The sequence below is a fragment of the Salvelinus namaycush genome, chromosome 2, assembly GCF_016432855.1.
Source record: "Salvelinus namaycush isolate Seneca chromosome 2, SaNama_1.0, whole genome shotgun sequence".
Taxonomy (NCBI): Eukaryota; Metazoa; Chordata; class Actinopteri; order Salmoniformes; family Salmonidae; genus Salvelinus; species Salvelinus namaycush.
In genome coordinates this window covers 9,704,790-9,722,411 of record NC_052308.1, presented here as the reverse complement: position 1 = coordinate 9,722,411, position 17,622 = coordinate 9,704,790, and the positions used below count along the sequence as shown (strand labels likewise).

The window sequence follows — 17,622 nt, the reverse complement described above, 5'->3', positions numbered from 1 at the left end:
CAATCTTTGTGGTCAATCTTCTTGTAAATTAAAAAAATGTTGCAAAGATAATCATTGGACCAATAATTGCTCCTAATACACCAAATGTATGTACTTTAACCGATTATTTTAAAGTCGCACCCAGAAGAAGTTATAAGGATAATTGAGTTGCTAATGGTAGCCTGCAGTACCCAGGTCGGCATAAAAGGTGACTTATACGAGGAGGCAGCACTGAGCTAGCCTCTAACGTCACTTCCTGGAGTAGCTCAAACTGAGCATGTTATGTCCCCATGAGACACCATCTTAACCCACTTCATTTAGCTTCAACGCTCTAATGAGTCTTCACATAGTTATACATGGTGTCACGTGATCCATGACTTTGTCCATTCATATATACAGTCATTGGGCAGTATGGTTGACAGGTTATGTATTTCATACAGTGTTAAATGTGCTCAATATGTCAGGACTTCCAGCTGCTAAGAGTTTGGGTATTCAATCAATGACCGTAACGGTTGGTAGAACGGCTAGTTACGCTAAGATGATAATAATACATGTATTTGTCACATACACCAGATAGGTGCAGTGATATGTGTTGTTTTACAAGGTCAGCCTCAGTAGTACAGCACCCCTGGAGCAAATAAGGGTTAATTGCCTTGCTCAAAGGCACATCAACAGATTTTTCACCTTGTCAGCTCTGGTAATCGAACCAGCAACCTTTCAGTAACTAGCCCAACGTTCTAACCGCTAGGCTACCAGCTGATATAGACAGTCAGTGCAGTCCTGTGCAGACCTCCTCTGCATGTTGGTGATGTGTCTGACCATGCCTCAGCTTGTCATTCACAGGGGGACGCCCTGCATGTTAAGTGTGTGTGTATGTGTGTGTGTTTCAGTGTGATGATAGCATCCAGACTTCATCAGAATGCTGGATGCAATGCAGAAAGAGCACAGTAGCACCAAGACGAAGACATGAATAAGCCAATATCATCTCATGAATAAACAGGCCTGTAAGCTTGACTGACACTAGCGGCTAGGAAAAGTACTGGGATTTAACCCAGTTAGTTACACAATAAATATTATAATTCTATCTACAGGTGTTATTGGAAAAAAAGGCAACCATTCTCCCTGCTCTCCTTTTATGTTGACATGATCTCTGTGGTAAGAGACAGAGCTGGTGCTTCAGAGCAGAGCAGGCTGTGCTGTGTTATGGGTATGGTCTCTCTCCCAAGCATTGGTTGTTCTGTATGGCTGTATTAACAACCTAGGTTTAGAGCTACATTCTGTACTCATGAAAAACTGATTCATCGCCTGGCTAGCCCAGAGGAATGTGAATGATTAAGCCATTAAGGAGTGTGTGTGTGTGTGTGTGAGAATGAGGCATAGACATACAGACATGTTTTGTCTACGTCATTGGTGAGTGTGTAATTGAGTGTCATGGTTTGATCCCAGTCATTACAGTAACCACAGAAAAAGTCCTGTGCACTGAGACTAATGCTTTCAGTAGCCAAAGACAATTATGGGTAGGAAGACACGAGGAAACCAGCCCAACTACCACAGACAGAAAGATATGAAGATTTGCCCTACATATGTCTTCCTAAAAAGCAAATGAATATGCCTATGCTCAACATGCCTGATTGACTGTTTGCCAGCTCTGGATGAGCAGTGTACAGTAGCATTGTAGATCAATCCAACAAGGACTGGGACTAGTACAAGGACTGGGACTAGGACTGAATAAACCACTAGAGGATAGAGGGCATCATCTATTAAAGAGGTCATGACATGTCCTGATCTGTTACAGCTCTCTATAACTCACTTCATCTGCTTGACGATGGTGCTTTTCCCAGACTCCCCGGCACCTGTAGAAGGAACAGGAAACACAGTGAGTTATAAGTGAAATAATCTGCCTGTAAACAATTGTTGGAAAAATGACTTGTGTCATGCACAAAGTAGATGTCCTAAACGACTTGCCAAAACTATAGTTTGTTAACAAGACATTTGTGGAGTGGTTGAAAAACAAGTTTTAATGACTCCAACCTAAGTGTATGTAAACTTCCAACTTCAACTGTATGTTGAAAACGTTTTTGGGAGATGCGATGGATCATTGGGGATCATACAATATTCCCTTTCTTTTGTTGTTCAGTGAAATCATCGCATGTGAAGAGTCAACTCATTTAATTAAAGTTCAATTCATAACTAAATAGTTTTTTTAAATTTCTATTATCAATTTCTATTTTTTTTAATTTCTATTATGTCTACTTATGATAAGGTAAAAGGTTTATGTTTCTGTCTCCATATATGGTAAATATATCCCATGCAAAAAAACATCGACATTTAAACGGTATTAATATCAATTTGCATATATTCCCGTTAATTCCCATGGAAAGTTTCCACCTCTGAAAATTCACCAAAATGTTCAACCCAAGTTGTGCCCCTGTACTGACAGCCCTGTGCCACCGTGTCGTATCCCTGTACTGACAGCCCTGTGTCACCGTGTCGTGTCCCTGTACTGACAGCCCTGTGTCACCGTGTCGTATCCCTGTACTGACAGCCCTGTGTCACCGTGTCGTGTCCCTGTACTGACAGCCCTGTGTCACCGTGTCGTATCCCTGTACTGACAGCCCTGTGTCACCGTGTCGTGTCCCTGTACTGACAGCCCTGTGCCACCGTGTCGTATCCCTGTACTGACAGCCCTGTGCCACCGTGTCGTGTCCCTGTACTGACAGCCCTGTGTCACCGTGTCGTGTCCCTGTACTGACAGCCCTGTGTCACCGTGTCGTGTCCCTGTACTGACAGCCCTGTGTCACCGTGTCGTGTCCCTGTACTGACAGCCCTGTGCCACCGTGTCGTGTCCCTGTACTGACAGCCCTGTGTCACCGTGTCGTGTCCCTGTACTGACAGCCCTGTGTCACCGTGTCGTGTCCCTGTACTGACAGCCCTGTGTCACCGTGTCGTGTCCCTGTACTGTCAGCCCTGTGCCACCGTGTCGTGTCCCTGTACTGACAGCCCTGTGTCACCGTGTCGTGTCCCTGTACTGACAGCCCTGTGCCACCGTGTCGTGTCCCTGTACTGACAGCCCTGTGTCACCGTGTCGTGTCCCTGTACTGACAGCCCTGTGCCACCGTGTCGTGTCCCTGTACTGACAGCCCTGTGCCACCGTGTCATGTCCCTGTACTGACTGCCCTGTGTCACCGTGTCGTGTCCCTGTACTGACAGCCCTGTGTCACCGTGTCGTGTCCCTGTACTGACAGCCCTGTGTCACCGTGTCGTGTCCCTGTACTGACTGCCCTGTGCCACCGTGTCGTATCCCTGTACTGACTGCCCTGTGCCACCGTGTTGTATCCCTGTACTGACAGCCCTGTGTCACCGTGTCGTGTCCCTGTACTGACAGCCCTGTGCCACCGTGTCGTATCCCTGTACTGACTGCCCTGTGTCACCGTGTCGTGTCCCTGTACTGACAGCCCTGTGCCACCGTGTCGTGTCCCTGTACTGACAGCCCTGTGTCACCGTGTCGTATCCCTGTACTGACAGCCCTGTGCCACCGTGTCGTGTCCCTGTACTGACAGCCCTGTGCCACCGTGTCGTGTCCCTGTTCTGACAGCCCTGTGCCACCGTGTCGTATCCCTGTACTGACAGCCCTGTGTCACCGTGTCGTATCCCTGTACTGACAGCCCTGTGTCACCGTGTCGTGTCCCTGTACTGACAGCCCTGTGTCACCGTGTCGTATCCCTGTACTAACAGCCCTGTGTCACCGTGTCGTGTCCCTGTACTGACAGCCCTGTGTCACCGTGTCGTGTCCCTGTACTGACAGCCCTGTGCCACCGTGTCGTGTCCCTGTACTGACAGCCCTGTGTCACCGTGTCGTATCCCTGTACTGACAGCCCTGTGTCACCGTGTCGTGTCCCTGTACTGACAGCCCTGTGCCACCGTGTCGTGTCCCTGTACTGACTGCCCTGTGTCACCGTGTCGTGTCCCTGTACTGACAGCCCTGTGTCACCGTGTCGTGTCCCTGTACTGACAGCCCTGTGTCACCGTGTCGTGTCCCTGTACTGACAGCCCTGTGTCACCGTGTCGTGTCCCTGTTCTGACAGCCCTGTGTCACCGTGTCGTATCCCTGTACTGACAGCCCTGTGTCACCGTGTCGTGTCCCTGTACTGACTGCCCTGTGTCACCGTGTCGTGTCCCTGTACTGACTGCCCTGTGTCACCGTGTCGTGTCCCTGTACTGACAGCCCTGTGTCACCGTGTCGTGTCCCTGTTCTGACAGCCCTGTGCCACCGTGTCGTGTCCCTGTACTGACAGCCCTGTGCCACCGTGTCGTGTCCCTGTACTGACAGCCCTGTGTCACCGTGTCGTGTCCCTGTTCTGACAGCCCTGTGCCACCGTGTCGTATCCCTGTACTGACAGCCCTGTGCCACCGTGTCGTGTCCCTCTACTGACTGCCCTGTGCCACCGTGTCGTGTCCCTGTTCTGCCAGCGCTGTGCCACCATGTCGTGTCCCTGTGCCACCGTTTCGTGTTGTGTCCCGTGCTCCACCTGACCTGGCCCAGTCACAGTACATCAAGCCCTACCCTGACAAACAGCCCAGAGGGACCAGCAGCACTCTACCAGCCCTGGCCCTGATACACACACACACACACACACACACACACACACACACACACACACACACACACACACACACACACACACACACACACACACACACACACACACACACACACACACACACACACACACACACACACACACACACACACACCTTCCTGAGAGGGAGGTAGAGACAGAGTTAGAGAATTAGAGAGAGATTTCCTCAAAGTTATAAAAAGCTAATTCCACCTCTATCAGTGCCAACATGACAAGCCATTCCGTTCGTGTGTGCTGACAGACGCAGAGGGAGGGCAGGATCTAATGCAAGCTGAATTGTGGGTTCAGACTCAGCTGGTTTAGAGCTGGTGACCTCTTTCACCATCCTCAAATACTAATTAAAGACAATGGATTGAGGCACGGACTGAATGACTGACTAAATCACCAGAAAACAAATATGTTACTGACTTTGGGACAGGTGATGGGAAATAACTGATTGAAGTAAGCACATCCCTGAGGCCAAGTCCATTTAGGACTGCCTTGGTATCTAACTCCATCTGTTGATTTGATGAGTGGCCTCAAAATAGATTACCGAGAAGTAGGAGAGAGAAGAGCAATAAATCCAGACAACCTACTGTTCCTCTTTAATTTGAATAAGCTCTCAATCCTAAAGATGCACTCAAACCTCTTGGCTTTCACTACCGTACCGTACCGAGGCTTCTCTCAGGCTGGAGAGTCTTGGCCCTAATCCTGCTGAGTGGTTTGGTGGTAATGTAGCGTACTGAATGAGTCTGTATGGGTATTTGGGCAGGGAGTGTAGGGGTGACCATGGAGAATGATGTATTGATCTGAAGGGACAGACCGTGGTGACAGAGTAGGCCAAACACAGCGATGCTAGAAAACTCTACTGTTCTCAGATAAAAACACACAGAGAGAAGCAATGAAATGGCAGCTCTCGGAGTCTGTTTCAATAACGATAAAAACAGTCCTAAAATTGTGGATTTTTTAACTTCATGACAGGAATTTCTAGTGAGCCACAGGGCCAAATCTCTGGCTTTACAGTGGAAGTCTGGCTGCTGGGTTCATACTCCATTGAGCCAAAATAATAGTACGATCTAGTGAATAACTTACTACTTCCTTTCCCTTTATAAATGATAAGGCATGTTGTTCCATTACCTAAATGTGGTAACTTGAAGTTTTACTGAATTGTCTCAGGAACACCCCTGTGGGTCCATATTTAGTGCAAAATGTATTATGTAAAAATCAGCTAACAGAAAATTGATGTTTCTACGGTAACACTAACACAGTACTACTCGTGATACTACTCAATATCTCATAGTTGCGCAAGTCAAAGCTGATAGCTGATGCATTCTGACACAAAGGCATATAGTTGGATTCAGCAGTGACATTACACAAAATTCTATCTCACAATTTCACTCTGGCTTCATCAAGTTAGAGAGGCGGTTTGGAGAATGAGAGATACGGAGAGAGACGGTGTGGAGAATGAGAGATACGGAGAGAGACGGTGTGGAGAATGAGAGATACGGAGAGAGGCGGTGTGGAGAATGAGAGATACGGAGAGAGACGGTGTGAAGAATGAGAGATACGGAGAGAGGCGGTGTGAAGAATGAGAGATACGGAGAGAGACGGTGTGGAGAATGAGAGATACGGAGAGAGACGGTGTGGAGAATGAGAGATACGGAGAGAGGAGGTGTGAAGAATGAGAGATACGGAGAGAGACGGTGTGGAGAATGAGAGATACGGAGAGAGGCGGTGTGAAGAATGAGAGATACGGAGAGAGACGGTGTGGAGAATGAGAGATACGGAGAGAGACGGTGTGGAGAATGAGAGATACGGAGAGAGACGGTGTGGAGAATGAGAGATACGGAGAGAGACGGTGTGGAGAATGAGAGATACGGAGAGAGACGGTGTGGAGAATGAGAGATACGGAGAGAGGCGGTGTGAAGAATGAGAGATACGGAGAGAGACGGTGTGGAGAATGAGAGATACGGAGAGAGGCGGTGTGAAGAATGAGAGATACGGAGAGAGACGGTGTGGAGAATGAGAGATACGGAGAGAGACGGTGTGGAGAATGAGAGATACAGAGAGAGGCGGTGTGAAGAATGAGAGATACGGAGAGAGGCGGTGTGGAGAATGAGAGATACGGAGAGAGGCGGTGTGAAGAATGAGAGATACGGAGAGAGACGGTGTGAAGAATGAGAGATACGGAGAGAGACGGTGTGGAGAATGAGAGATACGGAGAGAGACGGTGTGGAGAATGAGAGATACGGAGAGAGACGGTGTGGAGAATGAGAGATACGGAGAGAGGCGGTGTGAAGAATGAGAGATACGGAGAGAGACGGTGTGGAGAATGAGAGATACGGAGAGAGGCGGTGTGGAGAATGAGAGATACGGAGAGAGACGGTGTGGAGAATGAGAGATACGGAGAGAGACGGTGTGAAGAATGAGAGATACGGAGAGAGACGGTGTGGAGAATGAGAGATACGGAGAGAGGAGGTGTGAAGAATGAGAGATACGGAGAGAGACGGTGTGAAGAATGAGAGATACGGAGAGAGACGGTGTGGAGAATGAGAGATACGGAGAGAGACGGTGTGGAGAATGAGAGATACGGAGAGAGACGGTGTGGAGAATGAGAGATACGGAGAGAGGCGGTGTGAAGAATGAGAGATACGGAGAGAGACGGTGTGGAGAATGAGAGATACGGAGAGAGGCGGTGTGGAGAATGAGAGATACGGAGAGAGACGGTGTGGAGAATGAGAGATACGGAGAGAGACGGTGTGAAGAATGAGAGATACGGAGAGAGGCGGTGTGGAGAATGAGAGATATGGAGAGAAGCGGTGTGAAGAATAAGAGATACGGAGAGAGGCGGTGTGGAGAATGAGAGATACAGAGAGAGGCGGTGTGGAGAATGAGAGATACGGAGAGTGGCGGTGTGGAGAATGAGAGATACGGAGAGAGGCGGTGTGGAGAATGAGAGATACGGAGAGAGGCGGTGTGGAGAATGAGAGATACGGAGAGAGACGGTGTGGAGAATGAGAGATACGGAGAGAGGCGGTGTGGAGAATGAGTTACGGAGAGAGGTTGTTGCTATGACCTGACAGAAAAACACACTAACACATGACACCAGGAAACATACTAGTAAATGTAGAAAATGTTACACACACAAACACACTGGCTACACACATTAGCTTCACAATTCCACTAGAAGCTCCTCTCATCTAAAAAGCGCATCATACGTGCTGATATAATCTAGTCTACACACCTCATATCATACCCTGTCTAGGCTTTATCAACACTAGACTATGTTTTCATCTCTCCTTCCTCTCTCTATCTGTGCAGGAATAAAGATTACTTTAGAGACTGAGTAGTCTGTCTACCTTCACCCTGTTGCTTCTGGTTGGCTTCGCTGTGACAAATGCAAAGTAGAAAGATAAATAAGACAACACTGGAGGTGACCTGAGTACAAAATATACTTAGTAGGGAAAAATGGGGGCGACGACATCTGAGACGAGAATCTCTGTACACATTCCGCGAAGGTCACCTTCTTGCCTAGAATTCAGCCTGTTAATATTTCACTGGGTAAACTATAGAAACATGTTTTTCTTTACTCTGAGCATACTTGGCTTGGGTAAATGAGCTGTGTTACTGGAACACAGAGCAGAGGTGGGGGACAAATTGGCCTTGCGCTACGCATACAGTATAATAACTACATTATGTTCTGCTTATCTCTGTGAACGGCAGGAAGTGAATGAGCATACAGTATAATGATTACATTATGTTCTGCTTATCTCTGTGAACGGCAGGAAGTGAATGAGCATACAGTATAATAACTACATTATGTTCTGCTTATCTCTGTGAACGGCAGGAAGTGAATGAGCATACAGTATAATAACTACATTATGTTCTGCTTATCTCTGTGAACGGCAGGAAGTGAATGAGCATACAGTATAATGATTACATTATGTTCTGCTTATCTCTGTGAACGGCAGGAAGTGAATGAGCATACAGTATAATGATTACATTATGTTCTGCTTATCTCTGTGAACGGCAGGAAGTGAATGAGCATACAGTATAATGATTACATTATGTTCTGCTTATCTCTGTGAACGGCAGGAAGTGAATGAGCATACAGTATAATGATTACATTATGTTCTGCTTATCTCTGTGAACGGCAGGAAGTGAATGAGCATACAGTATAATGATTACATTATGTTCTGCTTATCTCTGTGAACGGCAGGAAGTGAATGAGCATACAGTATAATGATTACATTATGTTCTGCTTATCTCTGTGAACGGCAGGAAGTGAATGAGCATACAGTATAATGATTACATTATGTTCTGCTTATCTCTGTGAACGGCAGGAAGTGAATGAGCATACAGTATAATGATTACATTATGTTCTGCTTATCTCTGTGAACGGCAGGAAGTGAATGAGGGCACACATACAGGATTCCGTTTGCTCAGCCCCATGATTGCTCTAAAACATGACCAACATAAATGCTTCACTCTACCTGGCAATAGTGCAGAGTGATTCGTGCTTTTTGAGGTTGGTTTGGTTTCGGTTCGATAATTTAAAAAAACATTAAATGCACTATGCATTATGTGGGTTCAATGCTGTAACAACACAGAATAAAACAATTAATGATGGTAGTGACTGCCCATTACTGCTTATCACTTATTAACTGTAATTTATTCACATTACTTTAATAAAATATTTTAGTTGTGCATATTACATTTGTTTTATTTGATGACTTTACTATTTCATTCCAAGTCATCATCTCATCTCTATAGAGCTGCTGCCTGTGCTGTCTGACAAAATCACTATTTTAGTAGCATACTTTTATGACTGCTGAATACCAACTATCAATCACTTAGATCATGTATTTTCAGGTAGAGATACATCGCTAAGCAACAGATGCCCTCTATATGACCTCACAATCTCCCATTCTTGTCTATTCCTTAGCAGTCCTAAAAGAAACACAGACCGGACAAGTAGATGCGCAATGGATTATGGTCATTGTAGTTAATAACCACATTTTATGTGCTAAACTATGTAGAATATTGACCTGTTGGAAACTACAACTCCCTACTACATCGCACAGTTCTAGAGAAACTGTGCAATGTGCACATTGAGCTCACAGAAAATAAGGATAAATATGATAATATGAATTTGAATTCAAATAATTGAACCAATGTCGGTCAATAAGTTGTTTAAAAAATGAAAAATAACCAACATTTCAGTTAATCGCTCAGGACTACCTAGCAATGAGCGAGCAAAAATAAATGAAAATTCAACCAAACTCCTCTCAAGGTACAGATAGACTATGGATTTGTGTGGCTCAGTTGGTAGAGCAGCGCCATGGTTGTGAATTTGATTCCCACGGGGGATGTATGTAAAATGTATGCTCTCACTACTATAAGTCACTCTGGATAAGAGCATCTGCTAATATGTAAATGCACTATAGATCCATGATGAGAAACACAACATGACACATAGAGGAATACCTGACCCATGGAAAACAAGCATTGCCTGTGGTCCCTTCAAGACAAAACACTTAGCAGCTAGTGTGCAGGGTGGATAACTAACACCACCCTGAGAGTAACAGGTTCTCTCTGATGGCCTGGTTTACTCTCATAATATCTCCAAATGGCATACTATAGCAGTCCTGTCATGAATCCCTGAGGGACGCCACAGAATAACAATCCAGTTATTTATTCAGGGTGTCAGCTCACCTCTGCTCACCTCAGCTCAGCTTATTAATAGGCGAAACAAAGCTCAATCACCAGGAGGAAAGAGGTTACCCTTGTTACAGTATGATGTACACAAGATGAATCAATTACAGCTGAGTAGGTTATCATCACAGTGTTATGAGCCAATAAAAACAGGGTGCTTAAATTGAACACAGGTGAAAGGAGGAATTTAGTGAACGCTGTGCCATATTAAACAAACAGAACACACCCTGCTATTCAGCTCACCTAGGGAATCACATTGTAACTCAGAGCAGACAATGTAAGAATTATTAACGGGAAGAAACAAAAGCTGCCATACACAGGTGTAACCCATTACATGGTTTACTAAGTTGACGTAGTAGTGTTCTGTCTTTCATTGTTACAACCGTGACATCTGCATTCACAGAAGTATTCCCAAGTTCTAGACAATTAGAGAAGACAAAATGAGAAGTAAGCCAAAACACAAAAACAATTGTATCTCGAGCAGTCTCTGTCAGCTATGAGCCAAACCAAATGAAGGAAATCAAATCTATTGGCATACAAAATACATGTATAAAAAGTTATTTTTTTCATTTAGGACTGAAGATTTTAGTGTCTATTGCCAGAGAAAAATAAGCAGCTGCTGATTGAAATGTCTTTCCTCTCTAGGCTTCAACAGTGCAGTGTATCATCACTACACATTGATGAGGAAAGGGAGCAGCACTGTTCAGCTAACTTAGATGACTGTTTGGTTTGATACTGTGTGTTTGAAGTTGTAACTATGGTAATCTCCATAGTAACGCTCCAGGATGGAGGAGCTACGTGACTGGATAACAGAGTGGAGATAGGACGCTAATTCACTGTGTCCCTCCGGCTGAGATCACTTCATCCTTTATTAGCCCCTTACATAGAGACAGGAGGGGACAGTGTGTGTGTGTTAGAGAGAGAGAGAGAGAGGTGTTGTGTGAGGCAGATGGGGCACTTAATGAAATAAGATTCAAAGGGTATGAATTGTAAAATGCACTCAGCCACAGGCCATGGCTATTGCATCAACAACAATGATTGTATATTTAAAGTGGGGCTTTACTGTTGTTGTACTGTTGACAGTATACATTATATCTAGTCTACCATGCTTTTGTTTTGCCCTCGCTCTATGCTCATAGAGGAGTTCACTTGTATGACCTACATACCTTGTATGTAGGTCAATGAGAACAAAATGGCATCTCAGATACATTTTTGTTCTGTTCTAAATGTTTTTTTGTTTCTTCTCATTGATTAATTAACACCACAGTTCAATCAATCAAATGTATTTATAAAGCCCTTTTTACATCAGCCGATGTCACAAAGTGCTATACAAAAACCCAGCCTAAAACCCCAAACAGCAAGCAATGCAGATGTAGAAGAACAGTTGGTATGCCCATGTATAGTAGACCGGTAAGACTCAACAAAACATGACTTCTTAGATTTTCCCAACACTTTCAGTATACAGTTAATCAGTGCAATGATACTGTATATCTGAAAACGTGTATCCGAAACGTATATCCAAAATGTGTGTGGTGCTTCTGTAACAGTTGAACTTTCGTCCGTCCCTCGCCCCTACCCGGGCTCGAACCAAAGACCCTCTGCACACATCAACAGTCACCCACGAAGCATCGTTACCCATCGCGCCATAAAAGCCCCTCTGCAAGGGGAACAACTACTTCAGGTCTCAGAGCGAGTGACGTCGCCGATTGAAACGCTACACTTCTTAATGGAAAAGGACACCAACGAGGCCGGATCCTTATCCCAGTGTGCCCTGGTTCTGACCAAGGGGACAGACTATTTCCTGTTCAGTGTGAGTTAGGCTATTATAATACCCTCTGAGCCACACCCACGCTGAGCCACATCCACTCTGATCCACACCGACGCTGAGCCACATCCACTCTGAACCACACCCACGCTGAACCACACCCACGCTGAGCCACATCCACTCTGAACCACACCCACGCTGAGCCACATCCACTCTGAACCACACCCACGCTGAGCCACATCCACTCTGAACCACACCCACGCTGAGCCACATCCACTCTGAACCACACCCACGCTGAGCCACATCCACTCTGAACCACACCCACGCTGAGCCACATCCACTCTGAACCACACCCACGCTGAACCACACCCACGCTGAGTCACATCCACTCTGAACCACACCCACGCTGAGCCACATCCACTCTGAACCACACCCACGCTGAGCCACATCCACTCTGAACCACACCCACGCTGAACCACACCCACTCTGAACCACACCCACGCTGAACCACACCCACGCTGAACCACACCCACGCTGAACCACATCCACTCTGAACCACACCCACGCTGAACCACACCCACGCTGAACCACACCCACGCTGAACCACACCCACGCTGAACCACACCCACGCTGAGCCACATCCACTCTGAACCACACCCACGCTGAACCACACCCACGCTGAGTCACATCCACTCTGAACCACACCCACGCTGAACCACACCCACGCTGAGTCACATCCACTCTGAACCACACCCACGCTGAACCACACCCACTCTGAACCACACCCACTCTGAACCACACCCACTCCCTGGCAATTAGCAGAGAGAGAGCAGCACCTCTTCTTATTCACAGGGCCCCAGGTTGTGTTTACAATCAGCAATCTGAGTGGGTTGGCTACAGCCACTTCCTCTGGTTCACACACACACACACACACACACACACACACACACACACACACACACACACACACACACACACACACACACACACACACACACACACACACACACACACACACACACACACACACACACACACACACGTCCATCTTCACCGAGCCCAGTGAGCTATTTTAGGGATTGGGATGACTGGCGTTGAAGGGAAGTTCATGGAAGTTCAGAACTTGTCTTTCATTTATAGCAATTATAACAAATATCCTACTTAGGAATCAATTTGGGACCAATTAAGTCTATAATCAGACTCAATGCTTAACTACCCAGCTTAAACAAGTCTGCCCCTATGACATTAGACATAGTGGTAATTAGACTGCAACAAATACAATGATGGCAGTCTGGGTTCTTTTCTCCTCTTTAAATCCCCAGTGCTACTGGCCTTGGGGAGAATCTCTCCATCCCCCAGAGGCACCATATCAAACATGCCTGTCTTATCCGATGAAAGCTTAGAGAGAGAGAGGGAGAATACAATCAAACAGTGGAATTTCCCCAAAGAGAGCGGAGGGAGATTTTTTCATCTAGACAGACAGAATCTGTGAAGCTAGCATCCTATAGCAGTTATATGAGCCACTCAGCCACCCAAATTAGATACTGAAGAGAGAGCCTTTATTCAGGAGAAGCTGGTGTGTGTGTCTATGCATCCTCATCTGGAACCACTATGACACATGAATGACGATCAGTTAACAATAAATACTGAGCTATACCCATACCTGGAATGAGGTCCAAAGCCATGCGTGCCAGTGTTATTGGGAGGCACAGCGCAGTCACACTAGCAAATAAAGGCTGTTAGGATATCAATAGCTGTAAAAGCCTATATGCCAGGGCCAATCCCCACCCCCACCCTGTCTACTCAATAGGTAATGGACAGTGACTTTACCCTCAATCTAGACTCTCTTGCCAGTTAAAGAGCTCTTGCCAGGTCACAATTGCCTGTCGGGTAGAGACTAGGCTCAAGCATACAGAGATATAACGTAAAAAGGGGAGTGAGAGGAAAGTCACAGAAATAACACTCAAATTAAGTCTTTTTTTTCTCCCTCTCCGAATGAAAGCATGTTGTGCACTGAAGCCCTCTCTGCAGTGATTCAGTTCATTCCGCCCACCAGTAATAGAACAAAAACAACTTTTCTTATCAAGGCAGAGAGCTCTATATATAGACCTGAAAACAAAAAGTGTTACTTCAGGTTATCCAAAATGCCTCCCTAAACCCCAAAGCAAAGACACAACCTGACTTTTGCCAAAACACTGTATTCATTTCATAGATGTTATAAAGACCGTGTTTCCGTGCTGACTCATGTCCAACACAAAATCAGCTGGTCCAGTGTTGATAGTAGCAGGAAGCAAGGGGGTTAATAGAGAGTCAGCAGCATGTCTTGGTTTAGGTTGTGTTTCAGGAGCTGGCTCAGAGAGAGATAGAGAAGGAGAGAGATACAGGAAGAGAGGCATGCTGGACCTCCAGGGCCCCTGTGTTGAACCAGAGAGAGAGAGATACAGGAAGAGAGGTGCGCTGGACCTCCAGGGCCCCTGTGTTGAACCAGAGAGAGAGAGATACAGGAAGAGAGGCATGCTGGACCTCCAGGGCCCCTGTGTTGAACCAGAGAGAGAGATACACAGGAAGAGAGGTGCGCTGGACCTCCAGGGCCCCTGTGTTGAACCAGAGAGAGAGATACACAGGAAGAGAGGCATGCTGGACCTCCAGGGCCCCTGTGTTGAACCAGAGAGCGAGAGAGAGATACAGGAAGAGAGGTGCGTTGGACCTCCAGGGCCCCTGTGTTGAACCAGAGAGAGAGAGATAGAGGAAGAGAGGTGCGTTGGACCTCCAGGGCCCCTGTGTTGAACCAGAGAGAGAGAGATACAGGAAGAGAGGCATGCTGGACCTCCAGGGCCCCTGTGTTGAACCAGAGAGAGAGAGATACAGGAAGAGAGGCATGCTGGACCTCCAGGGCCCCTGTGTTGAACCAGAGAGAGATAGACACAGGAAGAGAGGTGCACTGGACCTCCAGGGCCCCTGCGTTGAACCAGAGAGAGAGAGAGATAGGAAGAGAGGTGCGCTGGACCTCCAGGGCCCCTGTGTTGAACCAGAGAGAGAGAGATACAGGAAGAGAGGTGCGCTGGACCTCCAGGGCCCCTGTGTTGAACCAGAGAGAGATAGACACAGGAAGAGAGGTGCACTGGACCTCCAGGGCCCCTGCGTTGAACCAGAGAGAGAGAGATACAGGAAGAGAGGTGCGCTGGACCTCCAGGGCCCCTGTGTTGAACCAGAGAGAGATAGACACAGGAAGAGAGGTGCGCTGGACCTCCAGGGCCCCTGTGTTGAACCAGAGAGAGAGAGATACAGGAAGAGAGGTGCGCTGGACCTCCAGGGCCCCTGTGTTGAACCAGAGAGAGAGAGATACAGGAAGAGAGGCATGCTGGACCTCCAGGGCCCCTGTGTTGAACCAGAGAGAGAGATACACAGGAAGAGAGGTGCGCTGGACCTCCAGGGCCCCTGTGTTGAACCAGAGAGAGAGATACACAGGAAGAGAGGCATGCTGGACCTCCAGGGCCCCTGTGTTGAACCAGAGAGAGAGAGAGAGATACAGGAAGAGAGGTGCGTTGGACCTCCAGGGCCCCTGTGTTGAACCAGAGAGAGAGAGATAGAGGAAGAGAGGTGCGTTGGACCTCCAGGGCCCCTGTGTTGAACCAGAGAGAGAGAGATACAGGAAGAGAGGCATGCTGGACCTCCAGGGCCCCTGTGTTGAACCAGAGAGAGAGATACACAGGAAGAGAGGCATGCTGGACCTCCAGGGCCCCTGTGTTGAACCAGAGAGAGAGATACACAGGAAGAGAGGCATGCTGGACCTCCAGGGCCCCTGTGTTGAACCAGAGAGAGAGAGATAGAGGAAGAGAGGTGCGTTGGACCTCCAGGGCCCCTGTGTTGAACCAGAGAGAGAGAGATACAGGAAGAGAGGCATGCTGGACCTCCAGGGCCCCTGTGTTGAACCAGAGAGAGAGAGATACAGGAAGAGAGGCATGCTGGACCTCCAGGGCCCCTGTGTTGAACCAGAGAGACAGCTTGCACTGCGCAGATGGCAGAGACAATTCCACACTGAACTTCATCACAGGCCTGCAGGGACTGAGCCGATGCAGGCCGCTCTTTTAGAGCAGAACAAAGTGCGTCCCAGAAGATTGTACATAATGGATGAGTTAGTGAAGGCCTGTTCTGGCTGCAGGCACAACATAATCTGTGAGGCTGAAATCTCGTTACCGGCTGCTGCATTCTGCCTGAGTCTGAAGAGGGACTGGTGCGTTGTCAAACTGCTATTGCTACTGCATTGACTTATCTCTGCTTAGATGGAGTCATAGAGCTGGGAAACAAGTTCTATATTGCAAAAAAAGGGTGTGTTCAGCAAGATTATTGAGTTTTTTTACCCAAGCATCTCCATTTCTGAAATTCTCTCCGCACACACTGTCTCTTACTGTTGAATTTATCTCGATAACAGTTTACTTCACTCCTGCTCTCAATTTCACCTTTTCTGTCTCAGAGCAGACAGGACAATCAATCACATCACTCCTCTCATCTCCACAACATCTGTGAAGAAAACTTTATTTTGTCCTCTCATTGTATAACCGGAGCCCTGTCTTTCCTCCGGTTTAAAAACAATCTGAGCGTCACAACACTCGCAGCTGCAGCCTCATCATGCCACAGTAACACATCAAAACATATGGCACTATCACAGCCTGCTGTCTATTGGCTAACAGGCAGAGATCATCATCATCGGAGAGTGATTCATCATGCTGGCTGTGACATGATTCCTCTTCCAACACCCCAGTCCCCCACCCCCACCAGCTCAGCATCACGACTGCTCACATCCAGCCTGGTTATTACAGCAATTCAAGGTTAACCACATCCAGCCTAGCTATTAACAGGGCGGCATGTAGCCTAGCAGTTAGAGCGTTGGGCCAGCAACTGACAGGTCGCTGGCTTGAATACCCAAGCTGACAAGGCAACAAAACTCTATTGATGTGCCCTTGAGCAACCCTAATTTGTTCCAGGGGTGCTGTAACTATGTCTGACCCTGCAAAGCATAATTTAATTGCACCTATCCGGTGTATGTGACAATAAAACATTTATTTTTATTCAAGGTTAACCACATCCAGCCAGGCTATTACAGCTATTAAAGCTGTTAAACAGTCACCACTAGCCGGCCTCCGCCCAGTACGCTGCCCAGCCTGGTTGTTACAGCTATTGAAGGTTAACCATTTCCAGCCTGGTTGTTACAGCTATTGAAGGTTAACCATTTCCAGCCTGGTTGTTACAGCTATTGAATGTTAACCATTTCCAGCCTGGTTGTTACAGCTATTGAAGGTTAACCATTTCCAGCCTGGTTGTTACAGCTATTGAAGGTTAACCGTTTCCAGGCTGGTTGTTACAGCTATTGAAGGTTAACCGTTTCCAGCCTGGTTGTTACAGCTATTGAAGGTTAACCATTTCCAGCCTGGTTGTTACAGCTATTGAAGGTTAACCGTTTCCAGCCTGGTTGTTACAGTTATTGAAGGTTAACCATTTCCAGCCTGGTTGTTACAGTTATTGAAGGTTAACCATTTCCAGCCT

The 17,622-nt window shown here is 47.0% G+C and overlaps 1 protein-coding gene across 3 annotated transcripts in view; it reads right to left on the bottom strand.

Annotated features, from left to right (window-relative positions):
* Positions 1-17,622, bottom strand: part of LOC120058769 (guanine nucleotide-binding protein G(i) subunit alpha-2) — a 91,025-nt gene that overhangs the window by 27,143 nt on the left and 46,260 nt on the right. For 2 of the 3 annotated variants that reach the window (XM_039007518.1, XM_039007510.1), the window contains one exon: positions 1,790-1,832. In XM_039007518.1, the coding sequence (XP_038863446.1) occupies positions 1,790-1,832 (43 nt within the window). Of the gene's footprint in view, positions 1-1,789; positions 1,833-7,957; positions 7,986-17,622 lie in introns of those variants that run through there. The other variant, XM_039007525.1, reaches the window with a different exon arrangement.